The sequence below is a fragment of the Stenella coeruleoalba genome (genome assembly GCF_951394435.1).
Source record: "Stenella coeruleoalba genome assembly, chromosome: 16".
NCBI lineage: Eukaryota > Metazoa > Chordata > Mammalia > Artiodactyla > Delphinidae > Stenella > Stenella coeruleoalba.
The window spans coordinates 5,061,597-5,078,795 of NC_137162.1; the positions used below are offsets into that span (position 1 = coordinate 5,061,597).

Here is a 17,199-nt window from a genome sequence, read left to right on the forward strand (position 1 = left end):
TCTATATGCATTCATCTTTGGACACACAGCAGGGATGCCCAACAAGAGAGCTGCGTGTAAGGAAAGATGGAGCTGTGCCTTTGAGGAAGGGGCTGGCGCTCACTGCTGACCTGGTGTCAGCCGCCAACCTAGAAGAGGCCCCAGGCAGCCTGCACCCGACCCCAGCTCCTGCCCGCGAGGGGGTCAGCACCCTCTGTTTCAGCAACGGCAACAGCAGAGCCAGGAGCTGCCTGGGACTTAATAACCAGCCTTCACAAATGATTTTAGGCATCAGTGATGGAAACCCTGCCAATGAACCCTTGGGATTCCCAGGAGGAAAACCTCACTTTGCCCTGATGGAGTTTTCAGGAAAAAAACCAAACCAAATAAATTAACACAAAACCAGAAGAAAGCATTCCGATAACCCCAAACTTCTTATTTTTAATGAGCGTATGACTCAATTACTGATATTAAAAGATGAGTCTTCAAAACATTTGCAAATGAAAGCAAGATCACAGGTAATGTTTTGAATATGTATTTTCATCACTCTTTGACTTAATGAAGTGGTTAGAAACCAGATTTTTTTTTCCCGACTTTCCTGTGAGCTACTTTAAAATTCATCCTTTAATATACTTATTAGGGGTGATGACATAGTGCTGACATAAAGTTCTCTCTGGGGAACAAATTATTTTCCTCTGTAGGGCTTGAAACTCTTAAAATCCAATTTTCTGTAACAGCTTACAGTAAAAAAAAAAAAAAAAAAATCAATAGAACTTTTGCAGACCAAACTAGTTTTTGTGTAGCAATGGTTTTATATAGCCTTCAGTGGAGTTTTGAATTCTGTACCCTTTGGTTTTTACAACATCTAAAATGGAATCATTCAGACCTTTAAATTCTCTCCCTCTTTTTTAGTAACAGAGGGAGACTGCCTACCTGAGGCTTACATCTTGTGCAAAGAAACCATCATGGCCTAAAAGTTCCCTTAAATTCAGCTCCCAGGGTGTCTTATCACAGAAGAATTCCAAGGCAAATTGATATCAAATGCCTACGGATTTGTGGAAAAGTCACACCCATTAGGATGGCGGCTATAAAACAAACAAACAAAAAGAAAACCAAAAAATAACAAATGTTGACAAGAATGAGGCAAAATTGGAACCATCGTGCATGACTATTGGTGGGAATGGAAAATAGTACAGCTGCTGTGGAAAACAATACAGTGCTTCCTCAAAAAATTAAAAATAGACTTATATGATCCAACAATCCACTTCTGGGTATATACCCAAAAGAAGTGAAAGCAGGAAAGAGAACAGATATTTGTACACCCACGTTCATGATAACACCATTTACAATAGCAAAAGTGGACGCAACCCAAGTGTCCATCAGCGAATGAACAGATAAGTAAAAAGCGGTCTATGCAGACGATGGAATACTATTCAGCCTTAAAAAGGAATGAAATTCTGACACGTTACAACACAGATGAACCTTAAAAACATTACGCTACGTGGAATAAGCCTGTCACAAAAGGACAATGTATTATTCCACTTATATGAGGTCCCTAGAATAATCAAATTCATAGAGACAGAAAGTAGGACGGTGGTTTCCAGGGGTGGGGAGGATGGAGCGTTACTGTTTATTGGGCACACAGCGGTTTTGCAAGAGGAAAACTGGAGACGGATGGTGGTGATGTGGCTGCACCACGACGGGAACATACTTGATGCCACTGGACTGTGCACGTAAAAATGACTAAGGTGGTAAACTTTATGTTACATAAATTTTATCACAGCAATATCCATATATATTTTATAGATATAAAATAAATACTTGTAATTAGGCTTGAAACCAAAACTCAGCCCCACTCCACCCTAACAGGTCACACAGCCCATGAGCTGATGACGAAGCCAGGACGGTGAGGCTCCAAGGGAGGCTGGTGAGGCTCCAGGGAGGCCGGGAGCAAAGCGGCCACAGAGCACTGGTCACAGCCTGGGACCCCGGGCTAGGGTGGGATGCCGCCCAGGCACAGGGAGACCCTGGCCTCTGCCTTCCTCAGCCCTCTTCCGCCAGCCTGGCAGGCGGGGTGTAGATAGGCAGCATCCTCCTTGTCTCCCATGTGAGAAAAAGAAGCTTAAAGCAAGCTGTCCAAAGTCCAGAGCAAGCAGGCAGAGCTCCCACGGGAACTGGGTCTGGACGTCCCCTCCACCTCCAGGCTCATGAAAGCTCCAGGAGCCCAGACACATGAAAAGGGAACTTCCAGGGGAGCCCAGGACACCCTCCAGGGCTGCCCAGCCTCTCCAGACCATGTCCCGCTAAGGAAAGACTCAGACGGCCTCAGGAGCACAAGCAGAAAAGCCAAATATGCAGAATTACAGCTGGGGAAACGGAAATGAGGACCCCTTCCCCCAACCCTGACCACCGGCACGGGGAACAGGAGGGTGGGCGCTCGGCGGTTTCCCATCCCCACCTCTCACACCGATGGCATCGGCTCGAGTGCCCTCCCAGGACAGGCTGGAGCCACGCTCTCTAGGGCATCACCGTTTCTTGACCTTGCCTGTGCCGTTCCGTTCTGTCGATACCAGGCAAAGATTTCCCAGCAGGCACTGCACTGACCGAGGGGAGGGAACAGACCAGGCTCATTTGCAAGACAGAACTTTCTAGGTGTTCAAAGGCATGACTACAGCCAGGGGTCGAGTTAATCACGGCAGTGGTGAATGGGTTTATCCGGGACAGACGTGGTCACGGGTGCTCTGCCTGAAGTCCAGGGTCCTCCGTGGCGGCTGGCAGGTGTGCCAAGGTGGCCCTGGTGGATCTGGTCCCAGACTCCACTTTCCCCACCTCGGGCCCTGCAGCTGCGGCTGGACATTTACCTGCCATGCAATCAGGTCCTTGAGCTTCTCGATCTTTTCGTGGGCCTCGGGGTGCTCCTGCAGGTACCGCTCTGTAAAGAAGGCCTGGTGGAGACAGGGAGAGACACTTAGTACACCAACACACGTTTTTGTACACCAGGGCTGGGGAGAGAGCTGTGTGTGAAACAGACGCACACCCCGGCCATCACCCAGCTCATTCCCCCCAGGGTTGGATCCTACCCCAGCAAAACATCCAGTAAGGTCAGCACAACCAATGGACTTTGTTCACTCACTGTGGCGGCCCCGTCCATGGAGCCCAGCAAAGCCACAGCTGACCCGGGTCACTCACTTCGCTGGGAGGCAGCTCCCCAGCTGCTCTCGTGTCCCTGACCCCCATCCCGGGTCCGCCCTACAGCTGAAGGGAGCTGGAACAGAGCATCACCTCTCCAAAGTGTCCAGGGCAGTTTCGCCTCACAGCCCACTTTCAGGCAGAGCCCCTTCTGCTTCAGTTTCCATTTTGTCTAGACCAGGGGGCAGCAAACCTTTTCCGTGAAGGGCCTCAACTCTGTCACTGTTGTATCAGGAAAACAGCCACAGACACCAAGTAAGAGAATGGCCGTGGCCACGTCCCAGACTTGATTTACAAAATCCGGCGGCGGCTGTCGTGCAGACCCCTTGTCTAGAGCACATCCCACGATCTTCAGCTTCTGCCTGATCTCACTGAGATATTTTCCAGGGAGACCAGCTGGCTGTCCCCACTGCACCAGACTTCCATCTATTTTAAATATTCTAAGCCTTTTGTCTTTCACTGAAACTGTGTCTTTTGGCCTTTAATGATCCCAGGCCTCTGGACTGTCACGAGGGTCACTCTCTAGGGCTCCGTTAGCACAGCCCGCTGCGGGGTGAAGATGAGGGGACAACGCCCAGGCCGGTCGGGCCCGGGGTGGGGCTTTGACCATCGGGAGGCCGCAGAGGCTGCCTCTGGGCGGACCGGCCTGGGCTCGGTCACTGCGGAGCTCGCTCAGTGAGACCACGGTGGTTTCCGGGCTTGGAGACAGTCCGTCCCAGGACAGGGCTGGAAAGAGGAAGCTGGCGTGTCACTTGCCTTTTCGTAATTTGCAAAGCCTCCCATGACGGCGGGGTCCACGATGCCGTTCAGGAGCATGGAGAGGGGGCTGACGGGGAGGCTGGGGTCGTCCAGGTGCTGCTGCACCATGCTGTTTATCTTGTCGTTCGTCAGCTGCATGGTCTCAATGGCGTTCTCCAGGGGGCTGATCTCCACCTGTGGAAGGGGGAGGACGGAATGGCATCGGGCCAGCTGCCGCGGCCCCTGTCCTGCCAGGGCCTCTGCTGATGCCTCTGGCTCCTCGCCAGAGGACACACACTCCGAGTGGGGCAGGCTTCCTACTCTCCATGCACTGTTCTTCCCAGTGGCTTCTTGGGGCAAAGGTCCCTCATCACCCAGCCGAGAGAAGCCGGGCATTTTAGGATCTTTATGTGTTTCCATAGACCTGTCCCCACATGCAAACTCCAAAGGCACAACGCAAGGTCACCTAGTCCTGGGGAATGCGTGTGCACATGCACGTGTGTATGCGTGTGTGTGCGCGCGTGCGTGTGTGTGCGCGCGTGCGTGCGTGTGCACGCGTGCGTGCGTGTGCACGCGTACGGTCATCCCAGGAAAACACAGCCCTGAGTGGCACTTGAGCACAGTCTACGTGTCTCACAGAGCAGCCTTTGAACTATGGCCTTGTTCGTTGCTTGTCTTAAGGAATTTTGAGCAATCTCTCCCTGTCCCTGAGGCAGGAGGTCTGGGCGCTTTGTCCCTGGACTTGCTTGGTTAGGGAAGCAGGGGAGGGGCAGAGGGGTCCTGCCGTGGTCTCCGCAGGAGGCCACACACCCTCCTATAGGAAGGAAGAGTCCCCGCTGCCCGGTGGTCACCACTTCAGCTGGACCTCACGGGCCTCCCTTGCAAACCTGCCACTGGTCAGCAGGACCCTCAGAGCAGGAGGCAGGGCGAGGCAGCATGGGCCCACCTCGCCACCGCTCCTGCAGCTCTGCCCACACCCAGTGCCCTTCTTCCTCTGGGGGCCCCTGCAGGGCCTGGCGAGGCCCCGCCCCGCGATCCTCTCTGGCTCAGCCCGCAGGTGCCAGGAGGATGCGTCCGCGTTTAAAACAATAACACCACCTTCCCACCAGGCCTGGCTCTAACAGACCCTAGGCTGGGCCCCGGAGCCACGTCCAAGGGTGACCACAACACATGATAACCTGATCCTTCGCTTCCCCAAGGGAAGTGGGACGGGTCCCCACCTGTGCCGGGGACCCTAGGGTGTCTTTAGCAAATGGCAAAGCAGAGCAGCCTGTTTTCTCCTACAGCCCGTGGGGATTGTCTGAGAGGTAGAGAGACGGGGGTTGGAGGTGCAGAGATGTTGAGAGAACGGAGAGACCCTAGAACGACACCCTCAGTCGTCACCGGCGAGCACCTGCCGGAGAGGTGACCTGATGGAGAGGAGGTAACACGCAAAGAGGTGGCCGACCATGTGCTGGTCGCTGAGGGTGCCCCCTGGTTGCAAGTGCACCCCAAACAACACATACCCTAGGGCCTTTGTTTTCACCCCACACCTGGCTTTATCAGACCCTGGAATGCACCACCCTAGACACAGAACTTCGCCAAATGGACTCTCCAGGGCAGAATTCCATTTTGACTGATGGCTAACTCCCTGTCGCCGATCCCGTTTGCCGCAAGAAAGAGCAGTGTCCTAGCTTCATCAAACCAAGAGGGTCAGCTGCTGGTCCAGCAGGGTTCCAGCGATGGCGGGGCCAGGAGTGCGGGCAGCAGGATTATTACAGTCCTGCCATCCTGGGATTATTCAGCTCCCAGCTTTCTTCGTTCATTAAAAAGGGCAAGCAGAGCCACATCCTTACAGAAAATCAGGGCTCAGCCTTCGCCACCTCGAGCTCTTCAGCACCGTCCTCACGCATCCGGGCTGGCTCACGGAGTCCCCGATTACAAACGGCTTATGGGAAGAGGCTCATAGGACGATAGGAGTGGTGCCTGTTTAGGGAAGGGTCTCCTGTCTTGTGGTCTCCCGCATGTACATCACCAGCTCCGAATGGTTCCAGTGAAGGCTTGCATTTCTGCCACCTGCCACGTCTCCTGAGCCTTCCAGAGGTCAGGGCCTGCCTGGGTGCTAGTGGGGGACAGAGTGGGGTCTCTGGGGACACAGGAAGTAGAGGCGCCCTCCGGGGGTGGGGAGGGGGGCCCAGAGCCCTAGGGCTTCAGAGTAGAAGGAGGGTGCGCTGGAGATGGGGATGGGATGCAGCCAACCACACGCATGCTCAGGGAGAGGTCAACTGAGCTTAGAGGTCAGGGAGAGGTCAGCCAGAGCTCAACTGGCGTGGACGAGGGTCAGGAGTGGAAACAAGGCTGGGAAGACAGGGGCCAGCCACGTCCTAGGGCAGAAGCAGGAGTTTCCAAGGGGACTCATGGTAAACTGAACAGTGGGTACCACCCCTCTGGTTAAGATCCTGCCAGGTGAAAACCAAAGGCATTGAGACACATGACAAAGCACACATATTCCAATCAGACCTTGTTATACGGGCAACTGTCACGCTGCTGCTGCTATACGTTCAGTGAGAACCTTCTGCCCAACTCTGGTTCCCGTGACTGGAACTGTCCGATAGCTCATCACCCAGGCAAAGTCTAGCTAATGAGATGCGGGTCATTATTTCTTTAAAAAGGGTGGGTGAGGGGTATATTCTCAAGCTATTTCTACTTGAAGAGGAGCAAGTACTATTAATCAAGTTGTTTGTCATGTAAATGGCAATAAAACCATCAGGAAGAAAGATCTTCAAAAGCGTATGTAAATTGGAATTTGTCAAACTTGTCATTTCGGTAACAGAAAGAACTGTCAAAACAGCACAGTGAAGACTAGATTTAAATATTTTGTAAAAAGAAATGAAATCTTAGCTCTGGTTTCTTTCTACGCTAGAGGAGGTTGTGATTACACGGCATTTCCACCGCAGTATTCGTGGACGAGGAGAGTGATTCTGGGTTAAGCCTGATGTGGGGTCTGAAGCATGCCTGCCGGCCACGGTGACCAGATGACAGGCCCGGGGAAGAGGCCGTGTCAGACCGTAGAAAAGGGGGTGATGGGCAGTTCCTCCTGTGGGGTGTGCTTACCATGAAAACAGATTTGACCTCAAACCACCTTAAAATGCCAGGCAATTTATACGCAGTTGTGTATATGGTCCTTTCGATCCACATATTCTGCAAAGGGAACACACACAGGACACTTGTTAGGAGAAGGATGTTGCAGGTAGATGACAGCTTCTGTCCTCGCGGGGATTTGCAAGGGTCTGGGAGGCAAGGTCACCAGCCGCCCAGGGAACACCTCACAGGCCACGCTCTGCTGAACTGCCAGACTGTTACACAGGACACCGTGGCCCCCTGTTCCCTGGCCAATGGTGCCCATTTCCCTGGCATTTGGCCAAGAAAATACAATAGAAGGGAAGAATTACATACATCCGCAAGAGGGAGGTTCCCTCTGAGCAAACAGGTTTTTGGAAAGGCTCCAACGAGCTTTCCGTTAGCCTTACTTAGTGTTCAAAAGAAACTTGAAGATGCAACTCCACTGAGGAAGACTGGGCTTCATAAAAGTGACCTCTCAACATTCTAATAAAATCAGTCAGTATTTTAATGATGAATTTTTTTTCTTTTTTTGGCGTAACATATTTATTTACATCAGAAAATGAAGATATGGAAACAGAAGGCAGAAAAATCACTCCGCACCTAAAGATGACAACCTAACCTTTTACTATCTGGGGTTCAAGGCTTCCTACTAAGCATTAACAAGTGTGTATATGTGTATTTTCAATGAAAATGTATTCTTCCGAAAATGGTATAGTACATATTGCGGGAAGCTGTTTAAAGCCAGGAAATGCAACTCCACCCCTCTTTAATGGCTGCACAGAACTCCGCTGCAGGGGTGAACCGTAACCCCTTCCTCCCACCTCCTACTGCGGGGTGTCCAGCTGGTAGCAGCCTTTGCCTGGTACACCTCCCAGTAACAGAGAATCACTGAGCAGTCTGAGTCTGTCCGTAGCGATCCAGATATAAAAAGATGGCGTAATGGACTGTCAACATTTCCAGAAAACTGGCTGGCATGTAGAAAGCATTTTCTCCAAACCTCAGATTCCAGGCTGGGAGAGGGGAAGGACCTGGCCAAGGCCCCAGGGACACAGGTCAAGGCTCCTGCTGCCCCCAGGGGCTACTGGCTCAGGCACCGGCCTGGAAAGAGCAGGCTGCGCTGCTCCCTACCAACCCCGGCGTCCCCGGGGGGCGGGGCCTGCGGGTTCCACGTTATCCCCCGGGGGCGGGGCCTGCGGGTTCCACGTTGACCCTGTCTCTGGCTCCCTCCTCCTTGCCGGCTCTGGGTTTCAGAACTTCATGCGTGGCCAGGTTTGGAGGCACCAAGCTGCTCTGAGCTCCCGGGCTGGCCTGGCAGGGCAGCTTTCCCAGGCCCTGGGAGCCAGGCTCCCTGCAGCAGGCCCCAGCCTGGCCTCCCATTACCACCAACCCCCCTGCGCGTATCTGAAAGCCTGGGGCTTTGTCAAGCACGGGAAGGACTAAATCCCGTGGCTTCTGAAAGCCTCATCCGTGTGTGAGAACCTAACGGGGCCATTAGGGGATTTCTGGGCCATTTAGAAACAGCCCAGCCTCTAAGGCTTAGCGCAGCTCCGGAGTTCAGGAGCCATGGTTATTCTTAGCTCTGCCTCGAATGGCTGCGCAACTGTCGGCAATTTGCTCGACCTCCTTGTGTCTCTTCCTACACCGTATAAGAACGTACATCGCCGCGAGACGTGAGAGGCCTGAGGGAAATTCAAGAACCGCCCATACATCCTGCAGCCAGGATGCTACAGAAATGACAGAGTTATTGCTGTGACGACCAGAACAGAGACGGCTCAGAAAGCCCAGCCCCGGTGTGGGTGTCTAGGTGGGGCCTTGCCTCTCTCACCACTGCAGACGGTGCCACAGTGAAACGAGTCCCCAAACAGGTTCAGGATGCCCCACTAACCAAGAAACGGGGTTTTGGTTTTGAAAGAGCCAGTGATGAAACTGGGGACAGCCTTAGAATTTCCCAACTCCAAGATCCTAGTTGACACACAGGAAACTGGGCTCGGGAAGGGAAGGGAAGGGCCTTTCAGGGGCTGCGACTGGAGACTCACAGGCATCGCCGTGGGGATCAAAAGATGATAGGAAACAGGGCTTCGAAGGGAGGGTGCGTGGAAGGCAACTTTGCTGAAAGTGCTCTGAGCTTCCCTTTGGGTCAGCAGCATGGTGCTAATTCAACTTTGACCCCCTGCACCCCCAGATACCTGCAGACAAGGTCCCCGCCAGGGGTCCTTGGGGCTAACGCCACCTTGAAATATGGGCCTATCTAGGGATTTCCAGAGGAGGTTTTTCAGGGCAGGAGGAGAGAGAAACGTTAACATTAAAAATAAATAAATAAATAAAACTATGCTTTCAACATACAGTTTTGAGGGCATTAGCCCCCTGTGGCCCCCTTTGCCTGGTAAAGCAATAAAGCTATTCTTTTCTACTTCAAAAAAATTAATTAATTAAAAAATAAAAACGCTGTGCTTTATTTCATGCCTTTGCAAAATGGAATCCATTAAAGCAGTTGTATGTATATCTTTTAAAAGGTTGCAAGAATCTGTGTTAACATTTCTATGACTCTAATGCAGTGTCTTCAACAAGGCACAGATGTTTAGCAATGTGTGGAAACACGTGATTCGCTGTCGCCACCGGGGAGGCTCTAGCTGGCCCCTAGTGGGTAGAGGCCCGGGATGCTTCTCAACATCCAACGAGGCCTGTTATTCAGCTGTGCCCGCGGGGACCCTGTTCCGGCGTATCGTGCCACAGTGAAGTTCAGGTGTGGGCGCTGGGTAGTGAGCCCAGCTCACCTCCTGACTGCTTGTCCCCTGCAGAGAGCCGTGTAAGCACTCGGCACCTCCGAGAGCTTATTTATAACTGAGACACCAGCACCTGCTCCAGGACCCAGGGCACAGAGGAAGACTCAGATACACGCAGGAGGGAAGCAAGTGTGCTCCGAGCACAGAAACACTCCAAAGCACTAGTTACCTTCTTACAGTATCACAAGCACCTTAGTGATACTATCTGTGAAATGGTCGTCATTTCACTAAATCTGAATGGGTAATATGCTAGGATCTCTGCACATAACACACAAAGGCATTCATTCCTGCACTGCGGGAGCCTCTGAGAACACGCTCTTCCATGCGCAGTTTTGTTAGTCGTGGCATGAGCTTGGGGGTGGGTTTATTTTTTACCGCAAATTCGTTGTCTGGGTTTTTCTCTCCCTTGCGGATCGGACGAGAATATTCAAATCGCTGGACCTCGTTTACTCTGTAAAAACTGTACAGAGATAGAGGAATCATTAGACATTTAACCAGAAAAGCAGCCGATTTGCTTTTAGACACAGGATCCGGTCTCCCTATAGGTCAGTGCATCCCTTAAAACATCTCCAGCCTTGACCTGGAGCAACAGCTGGGCTTTCTTTCCCCGCCAGCCTCAGAAGAGAGACGTTGGCAGGTGGAAAAATTACCTTGAATTTTTGCCTCGTCTCTGTCCCTGACAATGCTCAAGGGAGAAGAGATGCTGAGTAAGAGTGAAACCAGCAAAAACAGAAAAGGTGAAGCAAAGGAGAGGGGGAAAAGGCCTTCATTCTCCATTTATGCGTTTATTATTTAAAATTTGAATTCATAGTTCAACAATTAATTAATTTAATCTAATAAGTTATTAAAAATTTTAAAATATGTCTTATTTTTTAAAAGGTCTTGTATACTTTAATTTCCGATCTACAAAAGGCAGATTTGGCAACCACCAAGGGTGGCATACATACGATGGAGACTGTGCCTTCCTCCCCTGGGAGGGGGTGGGTTTCACGCACATCCCAGAGGCAGGCTGGGAGGCTTACTCACCCCCCTGAGCTGAAACGCAGGTGGGCACCCCACATCAAAGGGAAATATCTGAGCATACACCACAGTTCACTAGTGTTTAATGCCTCTCTGAGAAAAAAATGTTGCAAAACTTGAACTCTAAGCCTCATGAAAGCGAGCATCCGTCAATAAACCAAGTCCTGGTTTATTTCCCATGTTTGCTGATGAAAGGTTAAAGGAATGGTGGTGGATTTTGTAGAAGAACCCAATCCACCAAACTTCAGGATATAAAATAAGCAGATCCTGAGCATTATTAGGCCATCAAAGAGGTTAATTGTTTTTCACCAGTACATGGATCAAATAGAAAATTCTTCGTATCTAAGAGACATCTAGTGTAGGTGTTTCTACACCACTGCTAAGTCAGGGGCAATTCAATGTAGATGTAGAAAATCTCACTCAAATTTGGACAGTTGGCCTGTGAGTTTTAAAATCCACCTCCAGGGGCTTCCCTGGTGGTGCAGTGCTTGACAGTCCGCCTGCCGATGCAGGGGACACGGGTTCGTGCCCCGGTCTGGGGAGATCCCACATGCCGTGGAGTGGCTGAGCCCGTGAGCCATGGCCACTGAGCCTGTGCGTCCGGAGCCTGTGCTCCGCAACGGGAGAGGCCACAACAGTGAGAGGCCCGCATACCGCAAAAAAAAAAAAAAAAATCCACCTCCAAATTCCATATTATGTAATCACCCTGTTGTACAGGTGAAGGCTTCTTCTCATCCCCCACCTGGTTCTCCATCACGAGCACATGTCTGAATCCCTATTCCTGGCTTCTGGGATCCAAATGCTCTGGCCACACCACAGGCACACAGACAGATCTGTGGGGTGGGGGGCAGGGCCTGAGCCCCGGAGAAAAGGTCTACAGGGGGTCTCTCACCTGGTGGCTCAAATGGAGCCCAGAGCACCCCTTTCTCCCCCTGACTTTCCCTGTCTCCCAATCTCGGGTATAAGGAACAGCCTTGCACCCTCCCGGCCACACGTGTTCACATCTCCCTTCCCCCTTCTTTGATGCTGAACATGACTAATTTCCCTTGCTTTTTGAAGTAAACAGAAAGAGCATCTGAAAAGTTAATCAAAGGCTGACATCCACCCTCTGAGACGTGAAATTATGAAGAAGCGATCTGTGTACGCCTCTCACCACCCTCATGTCGGGTAAGGAAAATGTTACCTTACAATCTGCTCTGACACGGGCCTGTGGAACTTAGGGGGCAAATCGAGTTTGGGCTTTACTGTGAAGCACTGAATATCTGAAGGTCAAGGGGGTTAAGGATCATAAGGCAGCGTGGTCATTAGCCAGGAGCAAGGTCCCATGTACACCCAACCATCCAAACAAACGACATCGCCATCATTTTATATCCGACATGGCTGTCTGAAAGGATACATTGGCCAGCAGAGTTTTTAATATCGTCGCCTGGTGGAGATGTTGTCTTCATTTTCTCAGCATTTGGAAACTGAGTTAATAGCCGAGCTTCAAAATCTTCCCGGCGTTCATACTCCTTCCCACGGTAAATGAAAACTTTCCCCTGGAAACAATGACATTCATTAAATAACACCCCAGGGGAAGGGCCAGGAAAAGTTCACACATAAAGGCATTGGTCTTCAAGATGGGCTTGACAGTTTTTTTTTAAATGTCACTGAATAGCTTGTAATTGTGGTGATCTTACTAATCAAGAACACAGGAACAGAAGCCAGGTAAGTTAATACTGTTTAAGAAGCACTAAAGATGATGTTACTGAAAGTACATTTCAGTCTTAACAGTAGCAATCAATTTACAAAACCATGAGAAACCAAGCGAGTGATTGAAGCCCACACACTAGTGGGCATGAAATGGTCAGACAGGGTAAAGGCACCAAGGCAAGTGGAGGAGAATGGTGTCCATATCATCTCCCCCCTAATTAAGTAGTTTCCATCCTACCAGAAAGAATTCAAGGGAGAGATAGCCTCATCCACCAGAGGGCAGACAGCAGAAGCAAGAAGAACTACCATCCTGCAGCCTGTGGAACAAAAACCACATTCACAGAAAGATAGACAAGATGAAAAGGCAGAGGGCTATGTACCAGATGAAGGAACGAGATAAAACCCCAGAAAAACAACTAAATGAAGTGGAGATAGGCAACCTTCCAGAAAAAGAATTCAGAATACTGATAGTGAAGATGATCCAGGACCTCGGAAAAAGAATGGAGGCGAAGATTGAGAAGATGCAAGAAATGTTTAACAAAGACCTAGAAGAATTACAAACGAGATGAACAATACAATAACTGAAATGAAAAATACACGAGAAGGAATCAATAGCAGAATAACTGAGGCAGAAGAACGGATAAGTGACCTGGAAGACAGAATGGTGGAATTCACTGCTGCGGAACAGAATAAAGAAAAAAGAATGAAAAGAAATAAAGACACCCTAAGAGACCTCTGGGACAACATTAAACACAACAACATTCGCATCATAGGGGTCCCAGAAGGAGAAGAGAGAGAGAAAGGACCCGAGAAAATATCTGAAGAGATAAGAGTTGAAAACTTCCCTAACATGGGAAAGGAAATAGCCACCCAAGTCCAGGAAGCACAGAGAGTCCCAGGCAGGATAAACCCAAGGAGAAACATGCCGAGACACACAGTAATCAAATTGGCAAAAATTAAAGACAAAGAAATATTATTGAAAGCAGCAAGGGAAAAATGACAAATAACATACAAGGGAACTCCCAAAAGGTTAACAGCTGATTTCTCAGCAGAAACTCTACAAGTCAGAAGGGAATGGCATGATATACTTAAAATGATGAAAGGGAAGAACCCACAACCAATATTACTCTACCTGGCAAGGATCTACTTCAGATTCGATGGAGAAATCGAAAGCTTTACAGACAAGCAAAAGCTAAGAGAATTCAGCACCACTAAACTAGCTCTACAACAAATGCTAAAGGAACTTCTCTAAGTGGGAAACACAAGAGAAGAAAAGAACCTACAAAAACAAACCCAAAACAATTAAGAAAATGGTAACAGGAACATACATATTGATAATTACCTTAAACGTGAATGGATTAAATGCTCCAACCAAAAGACACAGGCTTGCTGAATGGATACAAAAACAAGACCCATATATACGCTGTCTACAAGAGACCCACTTCAGACCTAGGGATATATACAGGCTGAAAGTGAGGGGATGGAAAAAGATATTCCATGCAAATGGAAATCAAAAGAAAGCTGGAGTATTAATACTCATATCAGATAAAATAGACTTTAAAATAAAGAATGTTACAAGAGACAAGGAAGGACACTATGTAATGATCAAGGTATCAATCCAAGAAGAAGACACAACAATTATAAATATATATGCACCCAACATAGCAGCACCTCAATACATAAGGCAACTGCTAACAGCTCTAAAAGAGGAAATTGACAGTAACACAATAGGAAATCGACAGTAACACAGTAACACAATAATCGACAGTAACACCTCACTTACACCAATGGACAGATCATCCAAACAGAAAATTAATAAGGAAACACAAACTTTAAACGATACAACAGACCAGATAGATTTAATTGATATTTATAGGACATTCCATCCAAAAACAGCAGACTACACTTTCTTCTCAAGTGCGCATGGAACATTCTCCAGGATAGATCACATCTTGGGTCACAAATCAAGCCTCAGTAAATTTAAGAAAATTGAAATCATATCAAGCATCTTTTCTGACCACAATGCTGTGAGATTAGAAATCAATTACAGGAAAAAAAATGTAAAAAACACAAACACATGGAGGCTAAACAATACGTTACTAAATAATCAAGAGATCACTGAAAAAATCAAAGAGGAAATCAAAAAATACCTAGAGACAAATGACAATGAAAACACGACGATCCAAAACCTATGGGATGGAGCAAAAGCATTTCTAATAGGGAAGTTTATAGCTATACAAGCCTACCTCAAGAAACAAGGAAAATCTCAAATAAACAATCTAACCTTACACCTAAAGGAACTAGAGAAAGAAGGACAAACAAAACCCAAAGTTAGCAAAACAAATATCGTATATTAATGCACGTATGTGGAACCTAGAAAAATGGTACAGATGAACCGGTATGCAGGGCAGAAGGAAAGAAATCATCAAGATCAGCACAGAAATAAATGAAATAGAAACAAAGAAAACAGCAGCAAAGATCAATAAAACGAAAAGCTGGTTCTTTGAGAAGATAAATAAAATTGATAAACGATTAGTCAGACTCAAGAAAAAGAGGGAGAGGATTCAAATCAATAAAATTAGAAATGGAAATGGAGAAGTTACAACAGACACCACAGAAATACAAAGCATCCTAAGAGACTAGTACAAGCAACTCTATATCAATAACATGGACAACCTGGAAGAAATGGACAAATTCTTAGAAAGGTATTACCTTCCAAGACTGAACCAGGAAGAAATAGAAAATATGAACAGACCAATCACAAGTCATGAAATTGAAACTGTGATTAAAAACCTTCCAACAAACAAAAGTCCAGGACCAGATGGCTTTACAGGTAAATTCTATCAAACATTTAGAGAAGAACTAACACCCATCCTTCTCAAACTCTTCCAAAATATTGCAGAGAAAACTCCCAAACTCATTCTATGAGGCCACCATCACCCTGACACCAAAACCAGACAAAGATACCACAAAAAAAGAAACTTACAGACCAATATCACTGATAAATATAGATGCAAAAATCCTCAACAAAACGCTAGCAAACAGAATCCAACAACACTTTAAAAGGATCATACACCATGCTCAAATGGGATTTATCCCAGGGATGCAACGTTTCTTCAATATACGCAAATCAATCATTGTGATACACCATATTAACAAACTGAAGAATAAAAACCGTATGATCATGTCAATAGATGCAGAAAAAGCTTTTGACAAAATTCAACACCCATTTATGATACAAACTCTCCAGAAAGTGGGCATAGAGAGAACCTACCTCAACATAATAAAGGCCATATACGACAAACCCACAGCAAACATCATTCTCAATGGTGAAAAACTGAAAGCATTTCCTCTAAGATCGGGAATAAGACAAGGATGTCCACTCTCACCACTATTATTCAACATAGTTTTGGAAGTCCTAGCCACAGCAATCACAGAAGAAAAAGAAATAAAAGGAATCCAAACAGGAAAAGAAGAAGTAAAACTGTCACTGTTTGCAGACGACATGATAATATACATAGAGAATCCTAAAGATGCCACCAGAAAACTACTAGAGCTAATCAATGAATTTGGTAAAGTTGCAGGATACAAAATTAATGCATAGAAGTCTCTTGCATTCCTATACACTAATGATGAAAAATCTGAAAGAGAAATTAAGGAAACACTCCCATTTACCAGTGCAACAAAAAGAATAAAATACCCAGGAATAAACCTACCTAGGGAGACTGAAGACCTGTATGCAGAAAATGATAAGACACTGATGAAAGAAATTAAAGGTGATACCAACAGATGGAGAGATATACCATGTTCTTGGATTGGAAGAATCAATATTGTGAAAATGACTATACTACCCCAAGCAATCGACAGATTCAGTGCAATCCCTATCAAACTACCAGTGGTGTTTTTTACAGAACTAGAACAAAAAAATCTTAAAATTTGTATGCAGACACAAAAGTCAAGGCAGTCTTGAGGGAAAAAAGCGGAGCTGGAGGAATCAGACTCCCTGACTTCAGACTATACTACAAAGCTACAGTAATCAAGACAGTATGGTACTGGCACAAAAACAGAACTATAGATCAATGGAACAAGATAGAAAGCCCAGGGCTTCCCTGGTGGCGCAGTGGTTGAGAGTCCGCCTGCCGATGCAGGGGACGCGGGTTCGTGCCCCGGTCCGGGAGGATCCCACATGCCGCGGAGAGGCTGGGCCCGTGAGCCATGGCCGCTGGGCCTGCGCGTCCGGAGCCTGTGCTCCACAACGGGAGAGGCCACAGCAGTGAGAGGCCCGCGTACCGCAAAAAAAAAAAAAAAAAAAAGATAGAAAGCCCAGAGATAAACCCACGCACCTATGGTCAACTGATCTATGACAAAGGAGGGAAGGATATACAATGGAGAAAAGACAGTCTCTTCAATAAGTGGTGCTGGGAAAATTGGACAGCTACATGTAAAAGAATGAAATTAGAACACTCCCTAACAGCATACACAAAAATAAACTGAAAATGAATTAGAGACCTAAATGTAAGACTGGACACTATAAAACTCTTAGAGGAAAACATAGGAAGAACACTCTGACATAAATCACAGCAAGACCTGTTTTGATCGGGCTTCCCTGGTGGTGCAGTGGTTGAGAGTCCGCCTGCCGATGCAGGGGACATGGGTTTGTGCCCCGGTCCGGGAAGACCCCACATGCCGCGGAGCG

General features: G+C 47.9%; 1 protein-coding gene across 2 annotated transcripts in view; it reads right to left on the reverse strand.

Moving 5' to 3' along the window:
• Nucleotides 1-17,199, reverse strand: part of DOCK1 (dedicator of cytokinesis 1) — a 527,155-nt gene that overhangs the window by 27,245 nt on the left and 482,711 nt on the right. For both annotated transcript variants that reach the window (XM_079899863.1, XM_079899862.1), the window contains exons 41-46: nucleotides 12,208-12,349; nucleotides 11,995-12,073; nucleotides 10,167-10,251; nucleotides 7,000-7,086; nucleotides 3,925-4,101; nucleotides 2,841-2,924 (exon numbers count right to left, since the gene is read on the reverse strand). In XM_079899863.1, coding sequence (XP_079755989.1) covers nucleotides 2,841-2,924; nucleotides 3,925-4,101; nucleotides 7,000-7,086; nucleotides 10,167-10,251; nucleotides 11,995-12,073; nucleotides 12,208-12,349 — 654 coding nt within the window. The remainder of the gene's footprint in view (nucleotides 1-2,840; nucleotides 2,925-3,924; nucleotides 4,102-6,999; nucleotides 7,087-10,166; nucleotides 10,252-11,994; nucleotides 12,074-12,207; nucleotides 12,350-17,199) is intronic.